The sequence below is a fragment of the Chrysemys picta genome, chromosome 2 (genome assembly GCF_011386835.1).
Source record: "Chrysemys picta bellii isolate R12L10 chromosome 2, ASM1138683v2, whole genome shotgun sequence".
In the NCBI taxonomy this organism is placed as follows: domain Eukaryota; kingdom Metazoa; phylum Chordata; order Testudines; family Emydidae; genus Chrysemys; species Chrysemys picta.
The window spans coordinates 173,394,443-173,413,733 of record NC_088792.1 but is presented as its reverse complement, the minus strand read 5'-3'; the positions used below and the strand labels follow the sequence as shown (position 1 = coordinate 173,413,733).

The 19,291-nt window shown below is 36.8% G+C and overlaps 1 protein-coding gene across 11 annotated transcripts in view; it reads right to left on the bottom strand.

Moving 5' to 3' along the window:
* Nucleotides 1-444: 444 nt before the first annotated feature.
* PRP4K (pre-mRNA processing factor kinase PRP4K) overlaps nt 445-19,291 on the bottom strand; it is a 53,420-nt gene continuing 34,573 nt past the window's right edge. The window contains exons 7-20 of one of the 11 annotated variants that reach the window (XR_010598726.1): nt 19,170-19,243; nt 17,536-17,626; nt 16,674-16,821; nt 15,484-15,621; nt 12,843-12,996; nt 7,169-7,283; nt 6,438-6,589; nt 5,738-5,824; nt 3,772-4,520; nt 3,213-3,258; nt 2,603-2,688; nt 2,230-2,336; nt 1,745-1,790; nt 445-642 (exon numbers count right to left, since the gene is read on the bottom strand). Coding sequence is in view for 1 of the 11 variants with exons in the window: in XM_042860580.2 (XP_042716514.1) it covers nt 4,317-4,520; nt 5,738-5,824; nt 6,438-6,589; nt 7,169-7,283; nt 12,843-12,996; nt 15,484-15,621; nt 16,674-16,821; nt 17,536-17,626; nt 19,170-19,243 (1,163 nt within the window). In the remaining 10 variants the exon portion in view is untranslated. Of the gene's footprint in view, nt 4,521-5,737; nt 5,825-6,437; nt 6,590-7,168; nt 7,284-12,842; nt 12,997-15,483; nt 15,622-16,673; nt 16,822-17,535; nt 17,627-19,169; nt 19,244-19,291 lie in introns of all 11 variants that reach the window. The other 10 variants (XR_010598723.1, XR_010598724.1, XR_010598728.1 and 7 more) reach the window with 10 other exon arrangements.

Here is a 19,291-nt window from a genome sequence, read left to right as displayed (position 1 = left end):
GATGGGACAGCAGGGGGCAGGAGTTCCGGGGGCAGTCAGGAAGAAGGGGTGGTTGGATGGGGCAGGGGTCCCAGGGGGGCAGTCAGAAATGAGGGGAGCGGTTGGATGGGGTGGCGGGGGGCAATCAGGGGCGGGGGTTCCAGGGGCATCCAATGAGGGGGTTGGATGGGGCAGGAGTCCCGGAGGGGGGGAGGGGGGGAGTCAGGGGGCAAGAAGCAGGAGGGGTCGGATAGGGGCTGGGGCCGAGCCACGCCTGGCTGTTTGGAGAGGCATAGCCTCCGCTAACCAGCCCTCCATAAAATTTTGGAAACCCGATGTGGCCCTCAGGCCTAAAAGTTTGCCCGCCCCTGATTTAGTGTATGCAAATATTTGAAAAAAAGTATTTAAAAGCTTTATATTATCAACTTTATAAACAGAGCAAAAGTAAAAACCACAAGATACAGATAAGTTCCAAAATCTTATTTTATTAACTTGAAGCAATTGCCAGTTTGAACATTTGCTGCTATAACTATGAGTTACAGTCCATGACTTAATACACCGTAGAAGATTAAGTTATATCTCCTGTATTCTCACAGAATGATCAGCCTTCTGTGTATGGATCAATATATTCAAAGGTTCTTCAGAGGTTTACTGCCACTTACCCTAAATTTGGACGGAAAAACATTATTAAAAAATGTAATGATTCAAAATCAAAATTCATTTAACAAATTTATTTTAAAATGGTTTTCAATTTTGTCAACCTATACGTATTCACTAAGCAACATACATAACAAATGTAAGTAGTAAAGGGATTTTTTAGTATACATCTCCAGTGCATTTATTTCTCATCTGCGGGCCCAGATTCAAAAGCACTTTTAGTTTGTTTTTTGTTGATTTTCAGTCACCATGAGACACGGATCATGGGTTAAATGCTTGGGTTCAGCCGAGTTTCACTTGGCACCAGACCTGAGGTGTGGAGGCAGCAAAAACAGCTGTATACCACCCTCAGCCAAAAGCCAACTGCCAATGGCAGCTTCAGGGACTCTTCTATTTTGTAGCAGTTTGCCACAGCTGGGAATCAGCAGAGTTCAGCACCACTCCAGTCACACATCCAACTCGCCCCTACACCAAGGGCTGAGAGGGAGAGGGGAGGCAAATAGGTAACTATGTCTCTACACCACTCAGGAATCTTCCATGCTGGGGGAACCATTTAGGTGGATGTTCAAGTCAGAATTACAACTCCTTTGTTCTGCCAGAAAAGCACAAAGGGAGCTGGAGGAGGGCCAAGGACCAGGACCCACTTGTTTTTCAACAATTTCTCATAACCCACCTCCCTAGTTACAATGTTTGCTCTGTTGGCTAAGGGTAAGTAAGAGATAGTATTAGCATTTATAATGCACTTGCTACAATAAAATATGGGAACAAAATTTTGTATCCTCTGCTAGTAAAATCTTAAAAACATCAGTGATGCTAAAATATCTATATTTTACCAACAAATTTGGTTGACTCCTTCCTAAAGGAAAAGTATCATACCCAATATTTCTCTTATAAGAAGAAAGTTAAACAGATACAGTATTGTGTATCTTCCTACATTTGATCACAACAAAATCACATCGACCAGAAATGAAACAAGCACATCATACATATAAATACCACCACAACAGGACTATTCTTAGAATTACCAATAGTGCTAATGAATGCTGTAAACAGAAAGATTAGACAGATAACATGAAAAATATTTTCATATCTTTTATAGGACAGAAACCTTTGTTCATGTCTTCTGGTGGTCATCATCTTCTTTTGAGCGGCACCTACAACACAAAGAACAAGTAAACGAGCAACTTTATTCTTCTTTAGAATAGTTTTTAAAAGTTCTGTAGGTATAATGTGCATTGTTTCTATTGGAGTTGACAACTCATTTCATGATTCTTAAATAGGGATACAAAATAATGGTCAAAATCAACAGAAACAATAGGATTTCACTACATCTGTGTAAAATTGCCACCAGAAGTGCTGGATATGTTATAGGTGTCACCAAAACAGTGCAAATTTCTTTGTGTGGAATTAACTAACAAGTATCTAGTTCTTCATTTCACTAAGAGTGAAATCTGCATTCTATTTCCTGTATGAACAAGAAACTTAAAATGTTGAAGTAGGAACAGATTTACTTTTAATTAAAAATTAAAATAAAAACTGAGAAAAGACAGGTAGAAGGTTCAAAATAGGTATGTAACATCACCCATCACCTGCCTGCTTTGTAGTTCATTACATCTCCTTGGTGGGGAACACCCCACCAGCAGCATGACTGCTTAGTCTCATTTTCCATCCTTGATTGCACTAAGTGTGCATGTTTGTGCCTAGATGGATAAAGAAGTCCTATTTACAATTTGAAAAGGGTATTACAAAAAAACCCCTAAATCCCTGTTTTTTCTATACCTTTTATGCAAATAATAAATGGAAATAAAAAGATGCATTTTTTTTTGTCTCAAACTATATTTAAAACATCAGTATGGATTGGGAAAGTTTGATTCTGGATTCTTCATGTTGCATAACTAACTCAAATGTTTCAAACTATTTTTAACTTGTTGCTAAATGTTTATCTACACATGCTGTCAGAAATAACCTTGTTAGGAAGGTGAAGTTGGTGTCTCATCAAATCAGACCCATGGAGTAGGCGTAGAGTGGCCTGTGCCTCGCTTTCCTTTCTCTCTTTCAGCACCATCAAAAGGAAAAGTGAGAAAAATAGCACAAACATTAGTTAAAGCCTGAATTGAATCATATATCCTACAGGAATAATTTCATAACAATGAAAGCAGATAGACAGTATCTGTAGGTTTTTGGTTTGTTTTCTTTCTTTTACAATGATGATAATTAGAGATCTAATTAATGTAGTCTAAGATCGCCTTCCAAAGATCATAACTTTTAATAATCCCTTTAATTAAAGGATTTACAGAAAAATGAAGGGTTTCTTCTTACGTATTACCTGATTTACCAGCACTGAAGACAAAATCTTTTAAAAATGGCTACAAATGCCTTGTTCACAAAAGACTTTATTATCTAATGATGCATACTGAAAACATACAGAAATCTGCATGGTCCACTTTACATGCAGCAGAACAATCTTCACTTTACAATAAGTGAGTGTCAACTGTTTTATGCAAGAGACAACACTGTCACATTTCTTAAAGAAAAGCTTCATTTACAAAAGAAATAAAAGGTAAAGAAGCAATTACCGCTTTTAAAAAGCAGCTGCTTTGTTCAAGAGTGGAAGGTTTATGCCTGTATTGAAAGACAACATGATCACAAATAATGAAAACAATGAACAAATGAAACACTTTTAGCATAAAGCAGTACACTTTCAAAATGACATACAAATAGTTAAAAATTTCATTATGTTGTCTATCTATCCTTTAGATATAAGGTCTTTCAGAATCAGATCCCAACATATGTAATTAGTAAATGAAAACTCTTCTGTAAGTATTGGTTCTATGTCATAGTGAACTATATTTAACAAAATGTATACAAAGTCTATAGCAAGTTGATTAAAAAAATTAAAGTAATAAGAACAGTACACTGAAGGCGCTCTATCCATCAAGTGCGCATTCTCCAAATTTTAAATGTGATGAACAGAACAGAAGTCGTAACTATGCCACAGTTGCAATGCCAGAAAATAAAACAACATCATTTATCAAACATGCAGGGAATTCTGCCATAAAGCTATTGTCTCTCATTTGTCAGTTGTTCCAGTAAAATAACATCTTAAACACCGGTGATGTTGATGGTTTAGCTTACCTTCAGTGTACTGAAAGTTGTACACAACCTGCTTTAAAAGAGGAGACCATCCCTGCAGGCAGGCTCAAGAAGGAACAGACCCCCTTCGGCACTGACTACACCAAGGGCATGCTGCTGTGGCCTGCACACACACACCTAGGAAAATGTGAATATAAACAGCATTTATGCTGGCCATTTTTTAAAGACAAAAAATGAAGCCAAGTCTGCTAAGAACAAATCAACCACCCAGTATTACTGTTCTTTTATAACAAGCTTTTTTTTTTTTTTTATAATATATGAACTGCAACCATATACATTAGCATTGTACTTGTGTGCAGTCTTGGCAATTAAAACAGTTCTACAGTGAAAATTTTCACATAAGACACAAACAGAATTACTCTAACATTTCTAAAAGAAATATCAGCCTTGGTGTTAATTCAAATATATCATTCTTCCTCAACTTTGCAGGGGAAATATTTATGTTTATATACATTAATAAACTGCTGTGAAATTTCTTCAGTCTTTGTATCTTAACTACTCAAACCCTTTGGACTTCTTCATCTGATTTAAATTTTTTCCTGGATGAAGGCGTGTTGCAGAGCCTGGTTGATGCTAATCCGTTTGGCTGGGTCTAACATTAGGATCTGGTCCAACAAGTCCTTTAGCTGATGTACTTTTTTCCGCTGGTCTTCAGGGAGTCGTTGGCACCCAATCAAGTCTGCTAACAGGTCCTTGGTTGGATTAATGGTGCTCATGACAGTAACTTTTTCCTAATACAAAAAGTGCAACCAACATTTACTTCTATATAAATTAGCACTGTTACTAAAACCACTATGAGCACAATAACAAGCACATAGTTAAAGAACTCTCTCTCTGCTGTTATTCCTCCTAAATTTACTGCTGTCTAACACATATGTAGTGTTGTAACTCTTATGACTGTAAATGTTATTTAAAGAAATACTGAAAACTGAACATAAGACTAATAAATGTGCTTTATGCCAAATGCATTAATTTCCTTGCACATCTCATTTAAGATCTGCTTCTCTACATTTGAGACTCAGTGGATTAGTATACTGAGAATTCTAAATGAGAAAGCATGTTCTATACTTGCCAATTTGATGCATTCTTAGGGTGCACTTCAACATTCAATGGTACACATTATAATCCCTAAGGGCATATCTACCCTACAAAATTATGTTGGCCTAAATTGCGTCGGCATACAGCCACCACAGTCATTGAATTGTTTTTGCGGTCCACACTATGCTCCTTGTGTTGGTGGTGCATGTCCTCACCACAAACGCTTGTACTGACTGTACTGTCAGTATGGGGCATTGTGGAATGGCTTCTGAAAGCCAGTAACAGTCGATGTAAGCAACACAGTGTTTATACTGACACTGCATCGACCTAACTACATCAATACTGACTCTATGCCTCTTGTGGAGGTGGAATTTTTAAGTCGGCATAGTGGGGCAGTTATGTTGACAGGAGCGAAATTTTAGCATAGACACTTACATAGTTAGATTGACGTAAGCTGCCTTGCGTCGACCTAAGTCTGTACTGTAGACCAGGCTTAAGGGAGTATTCTATAACAAATATTTCACATAAAAGTTGCACATTTTCTAATTTTAACAAAACAAAGGAAGGCAGCACCATTAAGATTTATTCATAATTTCAAGTTAAATTTATACAAGGTTAAATTATATGAAGGAGTGTACTCAGTTTATGATTGAGAATAACCAGATTTTTTTTAAAACAAATGCAAAACCATAGGGAAATCCCCGGTTGCTAGAACATAAATTAACCTATCACAAACTGTCTGCATTCTGCAGGGGAAAAAAATATTTTAAACAGCCTTTACAACGTATCTTGATACTAGTTAGGACATTAATTAATAGTTCATTAATTACTGAATTTCATAACTGAAATATTATTATAGTTAAAAATTTTTTTTAAAAATTACAGTTCAGTTAGTTCATTTAAAACTTACCCTTTCTGTTACTTTGTCTACTTCTATATACATGAAGTTGAGATTTTGATCAAAGTGTTGATCTTTGAATACACCTTTTCGGATCATCTGAAAATAAAACAGAGGCAGAAGTTTGTAAAGTTCTTTGTCTTGAAAACTTCAGGTTTTAGACTCATCATAACAGAAGATTACATCTACTGACTTACAGTAATATGAATTACTTAACACTTTTAACAGTCTTTCAGAGAACAGTGAGAAATGACTAGAACATAAGAACAGCCATACTGAAGCAGACCGATGGTCCATCCAGCACAGTATCCTGTCTTCTGACAGTGGCCAATGTCAGATGTTTCAGAGGGTCTGAACAGAATAGGTAATCATCAAGTGATCCATCCCGTCGCCCATTCCCAGTTTCTGGCAAGACTAGACTGAATAAAATGTCACTCAAATCAGCTGGATAACACACACAGTTATCTTCCATTTACTTACGTGTTTTATTTTTTCAGCTCAGTGTATAAAAGAAGTTTCTGTTTTCACTTAACACTTAGTCTATGAAAAAGAAGTCATGTACTTTCATGTCATAAAATTTATAATCAATAATTCTACAGTCAAAAGGTTGTTATATGCTCGCTGTTAAGACATCAGACCGAATTCAGTGTTTACTATGATGCCCATTACTGCAATTTCATATGAGATTTTAAACAGTTTACACATTTCTTACCTTGTTTGGCATCTTTCCTTTGAGGTCCATGGCAAGTTTCAACATATGGTTATTGGTTTTGCCAGGAAACAGTATTTTTCCTGTATAAAGTTCATATAACGTGCAGCCTACTGACCACATATCTATACCATAATCATAGATTTTGCCTATAACTGAAACAGAAGAGTTTTCTGATTACATCAGTTAATACCACAAAAGCAGGCATAAACATAACATACAACAAGAATAAACAGATCCTGTAAATTAGGAGCTACCTTAAAACTCATATTCCTAAGAAGAGGAAAGTGCCAAAGGAAGAGAATGAAAGTCTTTCCATTTTCCCATGACAGAGGGCTTTAACTGTAACTGCCCTGGCTTCCACAAATAAAAAACAGTGAAAACTGTGAACCGGAATTGCCCATCCCTCGCGCCCCCCCCCCCTCCCCCGGAAAGGTCATGTGAGCTTCTGCTCACCAAAGTCTGTCTGTTCTGCCTCTGCAACATCCCAAATCCCTGCCTGACTAGGACCAAACAATGAGCATCTCAAGCTCTCTTTCACCAGATGCTAGTGTGTTCTGCTACTGACAGATCGTGGGACTGGCTACATTAAGATTATTGTTTTAACTTTGGTTTTAGTTTTTAGAGTATCTATGAAGCATCAATGTTCCGAATACATATGGCCATGAATGATAATTACCAGTCAAGTATTTACATAATTTAAATACAGAGAGAAATACGTCAGATAAACTTACTAATTTCAGGAGCTCGATAAAATCTACTGACAAGATATGGTGTGATGTCATTATCTGCAACATGTGAAGCTGATCCAAAATCGCAAAGCTTTAATATGGTTTTAGATTCATTCACCTGCAAATTAAATAAAAACTTTACTGGCACACTGACAGTACATAGATGGTCACTGATGCTGTGATAGTACATAAACTGTCATACACCAGTAACAAGACAATATCAAATCATCCAATAATCCCCTCAACTAACTTTAATATTTGTTCCCCCCACTCTATCTTGGTTCCTTGTATTCTAATAAAACTATAATACCTTCTTAAACTGGAAATGACAATGAATGGCACAACATCATAAAAACTACTTAATTTAAAATTCATTTTTACTGGTCAATTTGACTAAGTTTACAGTTGTTTGTCTATAAACTGAGAGACCATTAAATAACATTTCCAAATTTATATTGTCTCTCTACTTATATCAAATGCACGCGCTACTAGCCCATAAAAAATAATGAGTTAATATGATTGACAAAAAAAATTAAAACCATGGACAAATATGTCAAAGAACTGTGTGTTCAATTTTTTTTTTTTTTTTTTTTAAGATTTCTTCTATGTACACAGTAAGAATGACACCTGGTGAGAAAGGCTGGAATCTGCTCCCCAGGCTGCCATTCATGAGCCCGAACAATGTGCAGGATTAATAAGTGAAGATTAATTACATTCCAATGTGTCTTTCCCCTTCAAAAGAAACATACACAAATTCTGAGCTGAGGCAAACTCAGCGTGCGCCTCCCCCAAATACAGAACCAATACACATTTCAAATAGTAGCAGAGTCCTTGTCACTCTTCCCCCAGTCATCAAAGAAATGGCTCTTCCTTGCCATATTTGGCTTGATCAAAAGTTGGTCATATAAAAGGTCCTGAGGATCCCCTAAATCTTCCCCAATCTACTTCTCTAGAGCAGAGTTTCTCAAACTGGGGGTCCCGACCAAAAAGGAGGTTGCAAGGCAATTGGGGAAGGGGGTCACAAGATCACCTTTTCCCTTGCCTCACAGCTAGGCAGCCAAAGAGCAGTGGCTGCTGGCTGGCTGCCCAGCTCTAAAGGCAGTGCTGCTGCCAGCAGCAGTGCAGAAGTAAGGGGGGGGGGGGGGGGATGGTATGGTTACTTAGCTCTGCACTGATGCAGTGAAAAATATATCCAGTACCAAGAGTGGGGTGGGGAGGGTCATCACAACCTGAAATATTTTCAAAGGGAGGCCCAGCAAAAAAAAGTTTGAGAGTCTCTGCTCCAGCGAATTAAGACAGGGTAGCAGCCTGCACAGAACTAGACAACATTCCCTGTCTGAAGACTGGTCCAGAATGTGCTCATGTAATGAAGGCACATCATTTTCCACTCAGAGCCCAAGTGAGTCACCTCTGCAATGCAATCCAATGATCACAAGGAAAGAGCAACCAAAAGTCACTTCCATACCTGGATAGCATGAACTGCAGCACTCAGCTCTGTTGCCAAACCAGAGAGCTGGCTAAATTTCTCACTCTCTAAATCTGGTATTCATACATCAACTTACTGTGTCAGTAATAACAATGCACATTGGAATTAGTAGTTCTTAGCTAATTAATATTACATAGTTCATGTCATTTTTCAGGTAAATATTCTTATAGCTGGAAACATACAGCCTCTATTAGATTACCACACCACCAGTAAGTCTTAAATACCTCATATGCAAATGAAATGAATCAACTATAAAGGACTGGCCAAAAAAAAAAAAATTCTAGAAAGTTTTACACTGTTTGGAATAGAATTCATGCCTCCAATACAAAGTTAGAACATTTGTTGAAGTCGCTTACGAACATAAATATTCATTTTGTATGTATTGTAATAAAATTTAGAATCTTTAATATGAAAAAATATTCCAGTAGGACATATATATTCAAGTAGTCAGAAAACATTATTTTATTATTTGTTATATTATTCAGCTTTCACAAGTTGAACAGGCATTTGCTAAGATTAAAGCAATGCACTTCAGTACTTTTCACACAAGTTTAAATGTGAGACCTCACTGCACTCCAGAGCTTAACTTTAAAGTCACTTGCCTCTGGAATTTTTTGATGGCTGGATTTTCTCTAAGAAAAAAGGGGTAGGGTTGCACGTGCATGTAGTTTTTTGTTTCTGTTTGTAGAATGAATGGAAAAGTGAAAACTTCTATACTGAAAAAAGCAAAATTCTAAATTGAGCCAGAACTTCTAGTATGACTAATACAAAAAACACCAAAGGGGAAGAGCATACAAGAATTTTTCAAGTTGTATTCAGAAATATTTGCAAAAGCTGGAGATGACCCTGAATAAACTGAAGATAACATCATAAAGGTGAGAGCTTTATTTTTCTAATAGAACATATTGTCCTGTATGTGTGTAAATGGCTAGATGCCATAGAGAATTCCTTTATCAAAATGAGGATCACATTGATAGCTTGGATCACTGTAGTTATAGGAAAAGCTGTAATTTCTAGGGGTTGCTGACAACTCATAAAAGGACATTATTATTATTTTTTTTTAAATGATACTTGGATGTGAATTGAGGCCTTAAGATCTTTCACAGTTTGATTTCCTTTTTTAAAAGGGTGCACTTAAAGCTTCTTGGGCAGAAGAACTGAAAGACAGAATGCTTATTTTAGGATTCCTTACGTAAAGCCTTTGCTTTTCACATAGAGTCTAAAGATTAGCTTTAAAATATTTGGACAGTAGAATTCTTACTCATGTGGGCAATTTTTAAAACTCAATATTTTAACTATGTTATAGGTGGAAACCTCTTTCAGTCATTGAGTAAATAGGAAATTTTAGAAATAGAAACAGCCTTATGTTCTTGCCTGCTCACTTTTTTTTTTTCAGACACATCTATTTGGTTAAAATGATTATACTACATTGTCTATTAAATTTATTACAGATTATTTCAACCATGCTAATAAGAAAAGATATAATCATCTTGGGGGGAAAAAATGTATTCTCATTCTGTGGCTGGACAGACCACAAATTAGTTAAGCCAAGCTCAAACTTTGTAGGGAACATAGAAGAAAGTTCTGATTGAACCTTAAAATGTATAATATAACCTGTCAATCTGAGCACTTAAATTGGTTTCTGAATACTTGGGTGGAGAGCTAGAGTAGGAGTTTTTGGACCTATTCCATTTAACTTAATCCTCTTCATTATTTCAAGTCTTTATGATCCTTTATAATACTATTACAAGTCATGCTTCTAAGCACTGAAATTATTTCTTAGTTGATGCTTTCAAGAGAACAGAGGGAAGGTATCCATCAGTTCAAATTAGTCAGACTTCTCACCTTAGATAACATTAAGGGAACAATTCAGATTTCCTTCAGGGGATTCTAACTCAATATATTTGATTTTTAAAAATGTATTTAAGAAAAGCTAAGTTATTTTAACACAGTTCAGACAGAGAGAGAGAGAGAGAGAGATCTATAATATAGTCAGGTTAGAAAAGATTAATCTCTTTGAACAGTCAAATTAAACAAGATAATTAGGCAAACTGGATTTTTCATTCATGCAAGCTTCAGAATCGGGAGGGGAGAACCAAGTTAACCCCAGCTGTGCCTTAAGGCTTGTCTACACTTATAGCGCTGCTCTAGCGTTAGAGAAGACACTACCTATGCTGACGGGAGAGAGCTTCTCCCATCAGCATAGATACTCCACCTCCGTAAGTGGCTGTAGATATGTCGACCAGAAAAGCCCTCCCATCGACACTGTGCTGTCCACTGGGGACTAGTTTGGTATAACTACATTACTCGGTGTGGATTTTCCACACCTCTGAATGACATAGTAATATCAACAAAAGTCTGTCGTGTAGACCAGTGGTTTTTAACTTGTGGTCCATGGACCCTGTGAGGGGATTCTCACAGAATACGCTAAGGTTTCCAAAGGGGCACCTCCATTTGAAATTTTTGAGGGGTCTGCAAATGTAAAGAGGTTGAAAACCACTGGTGCAGACCAAGCCTAAGTTAACTTGACCATTAAAAACAGCTTTTAACATGTGTTTTTATAGAAACAGAGCCAAATTTGTTACTGGAGGCTTCAAAGGAGTTATACACTACATATAAATTTGGCGCCCTCTCTCTCTCTCTTTTTTTTTTTTTTTTTTTTAAAAAAAGGGCCAGGGTATAAATTTAAGACTATATATGGCCCTCAAGCCAATGATTTGCATAAAGCTCAAGGGTAGAATATGGTTTTTACTTATTAAACTTTCAGGTATTCTCTATTATTTGTTCAGTATCTTATTGTTCTACTCAGCATCCCTCCATGAAAAAATAAGCTCACATTTAAACCTACTTATTTTTGCCCTTTGTTGCTTGCTTAATTTTGTTTCTCTATCTTCCCATTCTTTTTCTCCTTCTTTCTACCCCCTGCATTTCTTTCCCTACAGCAATTCCAAATTCCTCCTTTGTGAGTTTCACTTCCACCACCTTCCATCCATTAAAGTAACCAGCACTTAAATAGTTAATGTTAATATTCAAAATACCATGATTATGCTTTAGAGCAGCAGTTCTCAAACTGTGAGTCAGGACCCCAAAGTGAGTCACGACCCTGTTTGCGTTAGACTTGCTTGGGCCCAGAGTCGAAGCCCCAGCCCAAAGCCTGTGCCCAAGGGCTTCAGCCCTGGGTGGCAGAGCTCAGGTTACAGACCCTGCTACCTGGGGTTGAAGTCGTGGGGCTTCTGCTTTGGCCCCCACACCCAGTGCAGTGGGGCTCGGGTGAGCTCAGGGTTTGGTCCTCCCTCCTGGGGTCGTGTAGTAATTTTTGTTGTCAGAAGGGGGTCGTGGTGCAATGAAGTTTGAGAACCTCTGCTTTAGAGTTAACACCCCAATACAATTAATGAAGGATAACAGAGGGAGTTAATGGATCTCAGATATTGTTTCAAATTGATGCACACTCAAAAGACAGTTAATTGCTTACACTAGGTTCATATTCAGGTTATTTTCACAACCAGGAAGACTAGAAACTTACATTTTTAAGTAACTGAAAGCTCAGATTCTGTAGTATTTGAATCTGTCATGTGGCCCACAAATACATCAAGTGAACCAGATGCAACCTGTGTTCTGGTGTTTAACTCCAATGAGGGTTTGCCTATCCTCTGCTTCAAGGGTATGGGGAAGAGAGTTTAAGGAGTCTTTCCCACTCCCCTCATACAAATAAAAGGAATCATCTCAATTTAGAGCCAGCTAGCATGTTTGGCTCTTGCAGCAGACATGTCTGTGCTAGCACCCTCACAAAAAGGGAGCATTTGCTACCATTATCTCAAAAGTCATCAAAATCTTTCTTCTCAGAAAGAGTGCTTCCTTACTTTGCAATACTGAAGCCCTCTTTTTAAAGAAGTAAGAGTGGAACATGAAGGGATATCTGGGCAGTTGCTGTGTTGGTTTAAAGGATAAAATCACAGGTTACGTTTAGTGTTAAAAGTTTTTTAATTGGAAGCAGAAAATATTTGATTGAATTACATTTATTTTCTTATTTACTATTTGTACCATGACAATTAGATATGTCCTAATGCAAAATCAAAAACTTTTTTTCAGAGTAAAGGATGACAAAATTTGGACTTTATAATTCAGATAACACCCTTTTCAAACATACATGTATTTTGTACAGGCTGTCTTATAGTGTTAAATATTACTTACCAAAATATTGTCTGGTTTAATATCAGCATGTAGGATGTTACATCTTTTAAGTAGTTTTAATGCCAGGAACAATTGCTGGCTGTAGGACCGTACAGCTTTAATGTGGAGACCGACATCCTTTCCATACTTTTTCAGTACCTCTCGTAAATTCATACTATTTATGTATATAAAAATTATAGGAAAAATATTAAACAAAGAATAGCATATTCATATTTTAAACATCAATTTTAATGCACAGAAAAATTCTCTTTTAGGCAGTAGGAAAAAAATCACTTAAACCAGACCAACTTGAAATAGATTCCTTCTCATCAGGCCATATACTGAAATAAAAATCTCAGCCAATCAGAGCAAGAGATTCTATACAGTTACTGACATGACTGTGCTTATCTAACAGTTATGCAGCTTCATTAGGATTCACTGAGTGTCTTGTGTGTAAAAACTATGACAGTTTCTCAACAGTTGTATGGTCTTTGTGTAAATTTTCTCAAGGGGCAAAACAGGGCAGGAAAACATTGACAAGACTGGGACTTGGGGAGTAGAAATACAGAAGTTGAGCTGGCCATGTTGGTTGTTGGCATAGGCAAATAGATTGGCTAATGTTTATAAAACTAACAGAGCAAAGGGACTTAACAGCCAAATACAGCACAGAACTTGAGGACAAAAACATTTCTGCATGCTGATAACTTGTGGTTGCTCCATAAAAAACAACATCCTTTGGTCTCAGTTTATTAGTCTAGTTGTGACACGCTGTACCTCAAAGTAGCATCCTGCAACCTCCATATTCATCACTCACATATAGTTGTAATATTTAAAACAAAGTATGCCATGTAAGATATCACATGAAAGGTCACGAGCCACTGAAACCCACTGTTCTGTCAGAATATGTATATCATTAGAGTGTATGAAGTTATGAGATTTTGCTGCATGCTTGTTATTGAAATACGTTGTAAGTTTGGAAGTTGTCCACTGCTAGTTCTCCAGTGAGAACAAAGGAGGTGACCAACACCTGGGCGGGCATTGAAAGATAATCATAACCATTAATGAGCAGGGGAGTTGTAATCAAGGGATTTACAATGCTGTAAGAGGCCTGCGCAACCATCATACAATGGGAGACGGCTCAACTTGGTGACTCAGCAAAGCCCACCAGGACATGTCTCAGCTAGTGTTTTCCAGGCACATGGCCTGAGGATATAAAATAGAGGTCAGTGGCGTCATGCTTTTACCCTTCTCCTCCCCCACCTATACCGGAAGCAACAAGAATGCTGGGAAAACAAAGATTTGAACTGAGAAGACTGGTCCCAGGGGAAGCCTGCGTATTAAGATCTGTGGCCTGCCTGCAATATCCAGTGGGTGAGAAAAACTGTTTGATCCAAATAGTGCCTAGTCTAACAAGGTTTAAGATTTAGACTACGCACTTACCTTTTTTTCCTTTGGTAACGATCTCTGACCTTTTGTGCCTACCACTTATAATCACTTCAGTTCTATCTTTCTGTAGATAAATCTGTTTTATAATTTTACCTAAAACAGTGTGTTTTGGTTAAAGTGCTTGAGAAATCTCAGCTGAGTTTACAGAGGCTAGTTTGTGTCCTCTCCACATTGAGGGAGTGGCAGACTGGGTAATGAACTTACACTGGTCAGTCTTCTGACCAGGGCAAGATGGTATAGTTCTGGGGTGCAAGGCTGGGTGCTTGGGAAATTTTCTGGTGGCTTTCTCTGTGTGATTTGAGAGTGGCTCAGGGAGCATTCATGCAACTTAGCTAGGTGTGGGGCTCCACAGCTGTTGTACTGAGTGATAACAGTGCCTGGAGGGGTTTGCTGCTTGTCACTAGCAAAGCAGTGTGAGAGAGAGCCCAGGCTGGAGAGTTAAGAGGGCACAGCAGTACCCCAATTCCAGGTTATACCCCAGGGATCCCATCACAGCATACAATTATTACTTCATAAACCTCAAAATCACTTTCCCCGGGATACATGGAAAATTACTTGATTGTACACATACAAAGCTTAGGATTCATAGTACTCTGATAGTCTTGGTGTAGAAATGTAACCCCAAAAGAGTTTTTTTGACATTTTTGAGTCCACTGTCATAAAATACAAAGTAGAGAATCTAGTCTGTCACAAGAAACCTGAACCTTTATACCATTTTAGAGTAAAAATTAAAGGTCGAATCACTCTATTGATTTTCTCTGAATGTATCCTACGTGGTTGTATACACACAAGTAACATGTTCCCAGACATACTTAGCAAATGATATGAATGCATTCTGAACCTCTGAAACCATTCCAGATGAAGAAGGAACTATGAATATTAGGAAAGAAAAATATAGTGTAAAAAGAATTGCCAATTGTCAGGACGACTCATGGCAGGAATACTAACTGATACTATTTTTAATTCATTTTATTGTATTGGACCAGATGCCACCCTGACATTGTCATTTTAAGTAGATTAAAATAGTGTGGTACTCCTCTGTATATCTGTGAAGTGGTTTTTGAACTGATTGCCTTAAGTAAGTTTACGACATATTAAGAGCAGAATCTAAAAAGTCCGAATGTAAAGAAATTTTTCAAGTTAAGAGTAAAAAAGATTAAAATGCACTTAAATCTACTTTCATTTTTATACACAATTCAATACATATTCATTTTACCTGAGTGGTTCAAATACGAGACAGAGGTGCTGTTTGTGATAAAAATGTCTGAACAATCGCAGACAATGAAATTTGTCATCAGGATCTGCATCATTGAGCTTCTTCAAAAATTCCAGTTCTTTGAGACCAGTTTTTTGCCTAAAAACAAAGAAATACATTTTTGGCCCAGAAATTATTGAAATTCTACACATCACATCCAACATGAGCATTAAGTTGGCTGGCTCTCAAAATGTTAGGAAGGCAGTAACAGTCTTATGTTTAACACAGCCCTAATAGTCAAAAGATCTACGTTTTAGTCTCAACATTTATTGTCTTTGGCAAATAATTTGACCTTTTTGTGTTTCATATGTCTATATAAAACCTCTCCTTGCCTTTTCCCATATGTAAAATGGAAGTAGGACTTCGCCCTACCACACAGGGTTGTGAGGTTTGACTCAATACTGGGTTTTGAGAGAGTTGCTGTTTAAAAAAAAATAAAATAAAAAATCAATCCAATATCTATTTAACAAACTTGTTAGCAAATCTTTTGCTGAATGGGTTGCACATGATAGAGAGTTCACTTAATATTATTTAAATTCACATCCAGATTCACATTTAAATATAATCTGTGAGCTAATCAAAGTACCACGGTCACTATTTTATTTTAGAGAATTTTTAAGAGTCTTGATTCAGTACAATAACTTATTTTAATTAATGGAATAACAAAATAAGACATTTTAAAACCCCTAGTTAAAATAGATAGGGGAGGTTTACATTGGAAATCCTCTTCATGGAGAAAGGAAAGGAAATTACAAAAGCAGTAAACTTTAAATTCACAGTATTGCAACTATACTGGATAATACCGTTTACTGTAACATTTACATTACTCAACAAGGGACTCTAGGTCTCAAAAGAGCTGTAAATAATTTACTTTCCACGTAGGCAGAGTCTTACTCCTCTGCTACCAAATATTCATTAAAATGTATAATTATGTATCGTAATCAATTGGATGTTGATTGCTATTGACTATGATAGACCTAAGATTATTTCACTTGAAACATCAAGTGGGAATAAAACCAAGTACTGGAAGATTTTCTAGAAAAAAAATTCAATACAGATAATTAATAAGATTATTATTAGCCCCACCTTTATGACTAGATTATTAGTGCAGTAAATCTCATTATTTTACTATTTAACAAAACATGACTTACATAAGTTCATTGTTCCTGATTATTTTGACTGCCACTTCTTGGTTTGCTCTGGCCATATCTCTGGCTCGCACTACGTTACTGAAAACTCCCTGGCCAGTGTAACCATAAACATTGTAACGTTTATCTAGAACTTCACCTATGTTAACACCTAGGAAAGAAAATGAAGAGGGAAATAAGATGAATTCTGAGCTAAGTACACACAAGTAGAATAACTGACAAAAAGAAACTTTTCTGTATAGTTCTGAAAGAAAAAAGATACACAGTGCAGTCACTTAATTATTGTGTCAGGTCTACAGTGCTTTGTAGCTAGGTTTGTGGAAATTGTGGGGAACTGAAACTGTGCTTCCTTTGGTCAGGAGTCTTTTCATAAACAATGTTAGAAGTTGCATGCCCATTTCACCCCATTACAAGAAATGTTTCTGTTGGTCTTTATTAACTGCTGCTGAGTTTAACATTGAGTAGTGAAGAAATGTGCTCACTGAAGCGCTTCCATTCTGAGTCCTGGGTGACAACTACAGCACGATGGGCATCAAGGTTCTTTGCATGCTGTTTTTCTTGGTTTCAGATCATGGCAAGCGTGCTGACGTAACCCTTCCTTCTGGAGGGAGATCTCATGGCTGTAAATAACTTTGGATAGGTTTTAATTTTACTTTGACTGTTAGATTCTGTGACGCACCTGTGAGCAGTTTGACAGAACACTATAGTGCAGGAACATGCAGCTGCTTTGGGTGAGCCACACTTTAAGTGATGGCACTGTGGTATGCAATTTCAAAATAATTTTGCAAATCTTTTTAATAAGGTGCTTTTACATTTAGCAACCCTATTTTAGACAATGTAAATTAAGTTAGCAAAAAATACTTACGATAATAGCCTTCTGCATCAGTCCAGTTATCCCTGAGATTGGGGTTTTCTTTGAAGTCTTTTCCAAAGCCAGCAGCCCTAAGACGAGCACTCTGAAATAAAGCGAACAATTAGCTTTTCTATTATATTCAAAATACATTTTTGTATATAACTGATTTTTCATTACACTTGCTTATGAAAACTAGAAATCCATTCAGTTATTTATCATCTCATTCCTAACCAATATTCTTCTATTTCTACAGTTCAAATAATAAATTGACCTTTTAGGAAAGGAAGTATCAAACACAAAATATCCCTTAAGCACCAACGTATGAGAATTATGAGAGAAAAATCAACAGAACTACTACTAAATCGTACAGATATGTAAAGCTTTCGTTGCTACCATAAGTAAAATTTAGTAAAGCATTAATGTACACTCCTAGTAACACACAAGATTTGTGGTCTCTCTCCCGCAGCTTCTAGTTTTCCTTTGTTGTTAATGGAGTGGCACTACAATGGCTTTTTGTTACCCCTTTATTTGTGGTGACACCACTTGTAATTAAAGAATGACATCTGGTATGAATAATTAATTCCATGATTTTTATGTTTTGTTTCCTTAAAAGAAAAATCCATCCTTGACACAGCCATTCCCAGTCTCTATTCAAGCCTAAGTTAATGGCATCTAGTTTGCATATTAATTCAAGTTCAGCAGTTTCTCGTTGGAGTCTATTTTTGAAGCTTTTCTGTTGCAAAATGACTGAGTCATTACACAGATTGAATCTATTTCCCCATGTTAAGTATCCTCACACCTCTTGTAAACTGTCTGGAATGGGCCATCTTGATTATCACTACAAAAGTTTTTTTTCTCCTGCTGATAATTGCTCATATTAATTTATTAGCCTCTTAGAGTTGATATGGCTACTTTTACCTTTTCATGTTCTATATATATATATATATATATATATATATATATCCTTACTCTATGTTCCATTCTATGCATCTGAAGAAGTGGGCTGTAGCCCACAAAAGCTTATGCTCTAATAAATTTGTTAGTCTCTAAGGTGCCACAAGTACTCCTGTTCTTTTTATGAGAAAATAAAGCATCCTGAACCTATATGGAGAACCATGTAATTGTAGATTAACTAAATCCCACAGCATCTTTCCAAAGGCAATGTTGTAACTACAAAACCGGTCTGTGACTAACAATCCTGTCACCCTTTTTCTGAGGTGTGACACTTACCATGATGCCCACTGCATTTCCCAATTATGATGACAAACTTACAGTCCTATTTCTAACATTTTTGTACAAATTCTGGGAGTAGCTTTTTTGTTTTTTTCTTATATTACTTTGTGCTTCCTCTGCAAAGACAATGCACAAAAGCCACTGCAGGTCCTGCATGAACAATAGGCAAAATCCCCCAGTATTTATCCAGGGAAAACTCCCATTGACTTCAGTGAGATTTCCTGGATGGTACTTATAAGAATTTCCAGATGTGGCTCAATGGACTTCTATTAAAGTTTTCAGAAGATATTATCCACCCGATTTTACAAATTTTAGTGAGTCAAAATACAGGCATAAACGACTTGACAGTGTCCTTTTAACAACACAGCAACGAGCAAATAACATGTATAAATTATCTTTCTAAAATTACCTACATCAAAGTATGCAGCAAACATATCATCCGATTCTGTGAACATGTCAGGAGCTAATAGCTTCTTCTGAGCTGAGCCTTAAAAGGAAATTTACATTACTCAACTTGAAAATGAAGAAAAACTAA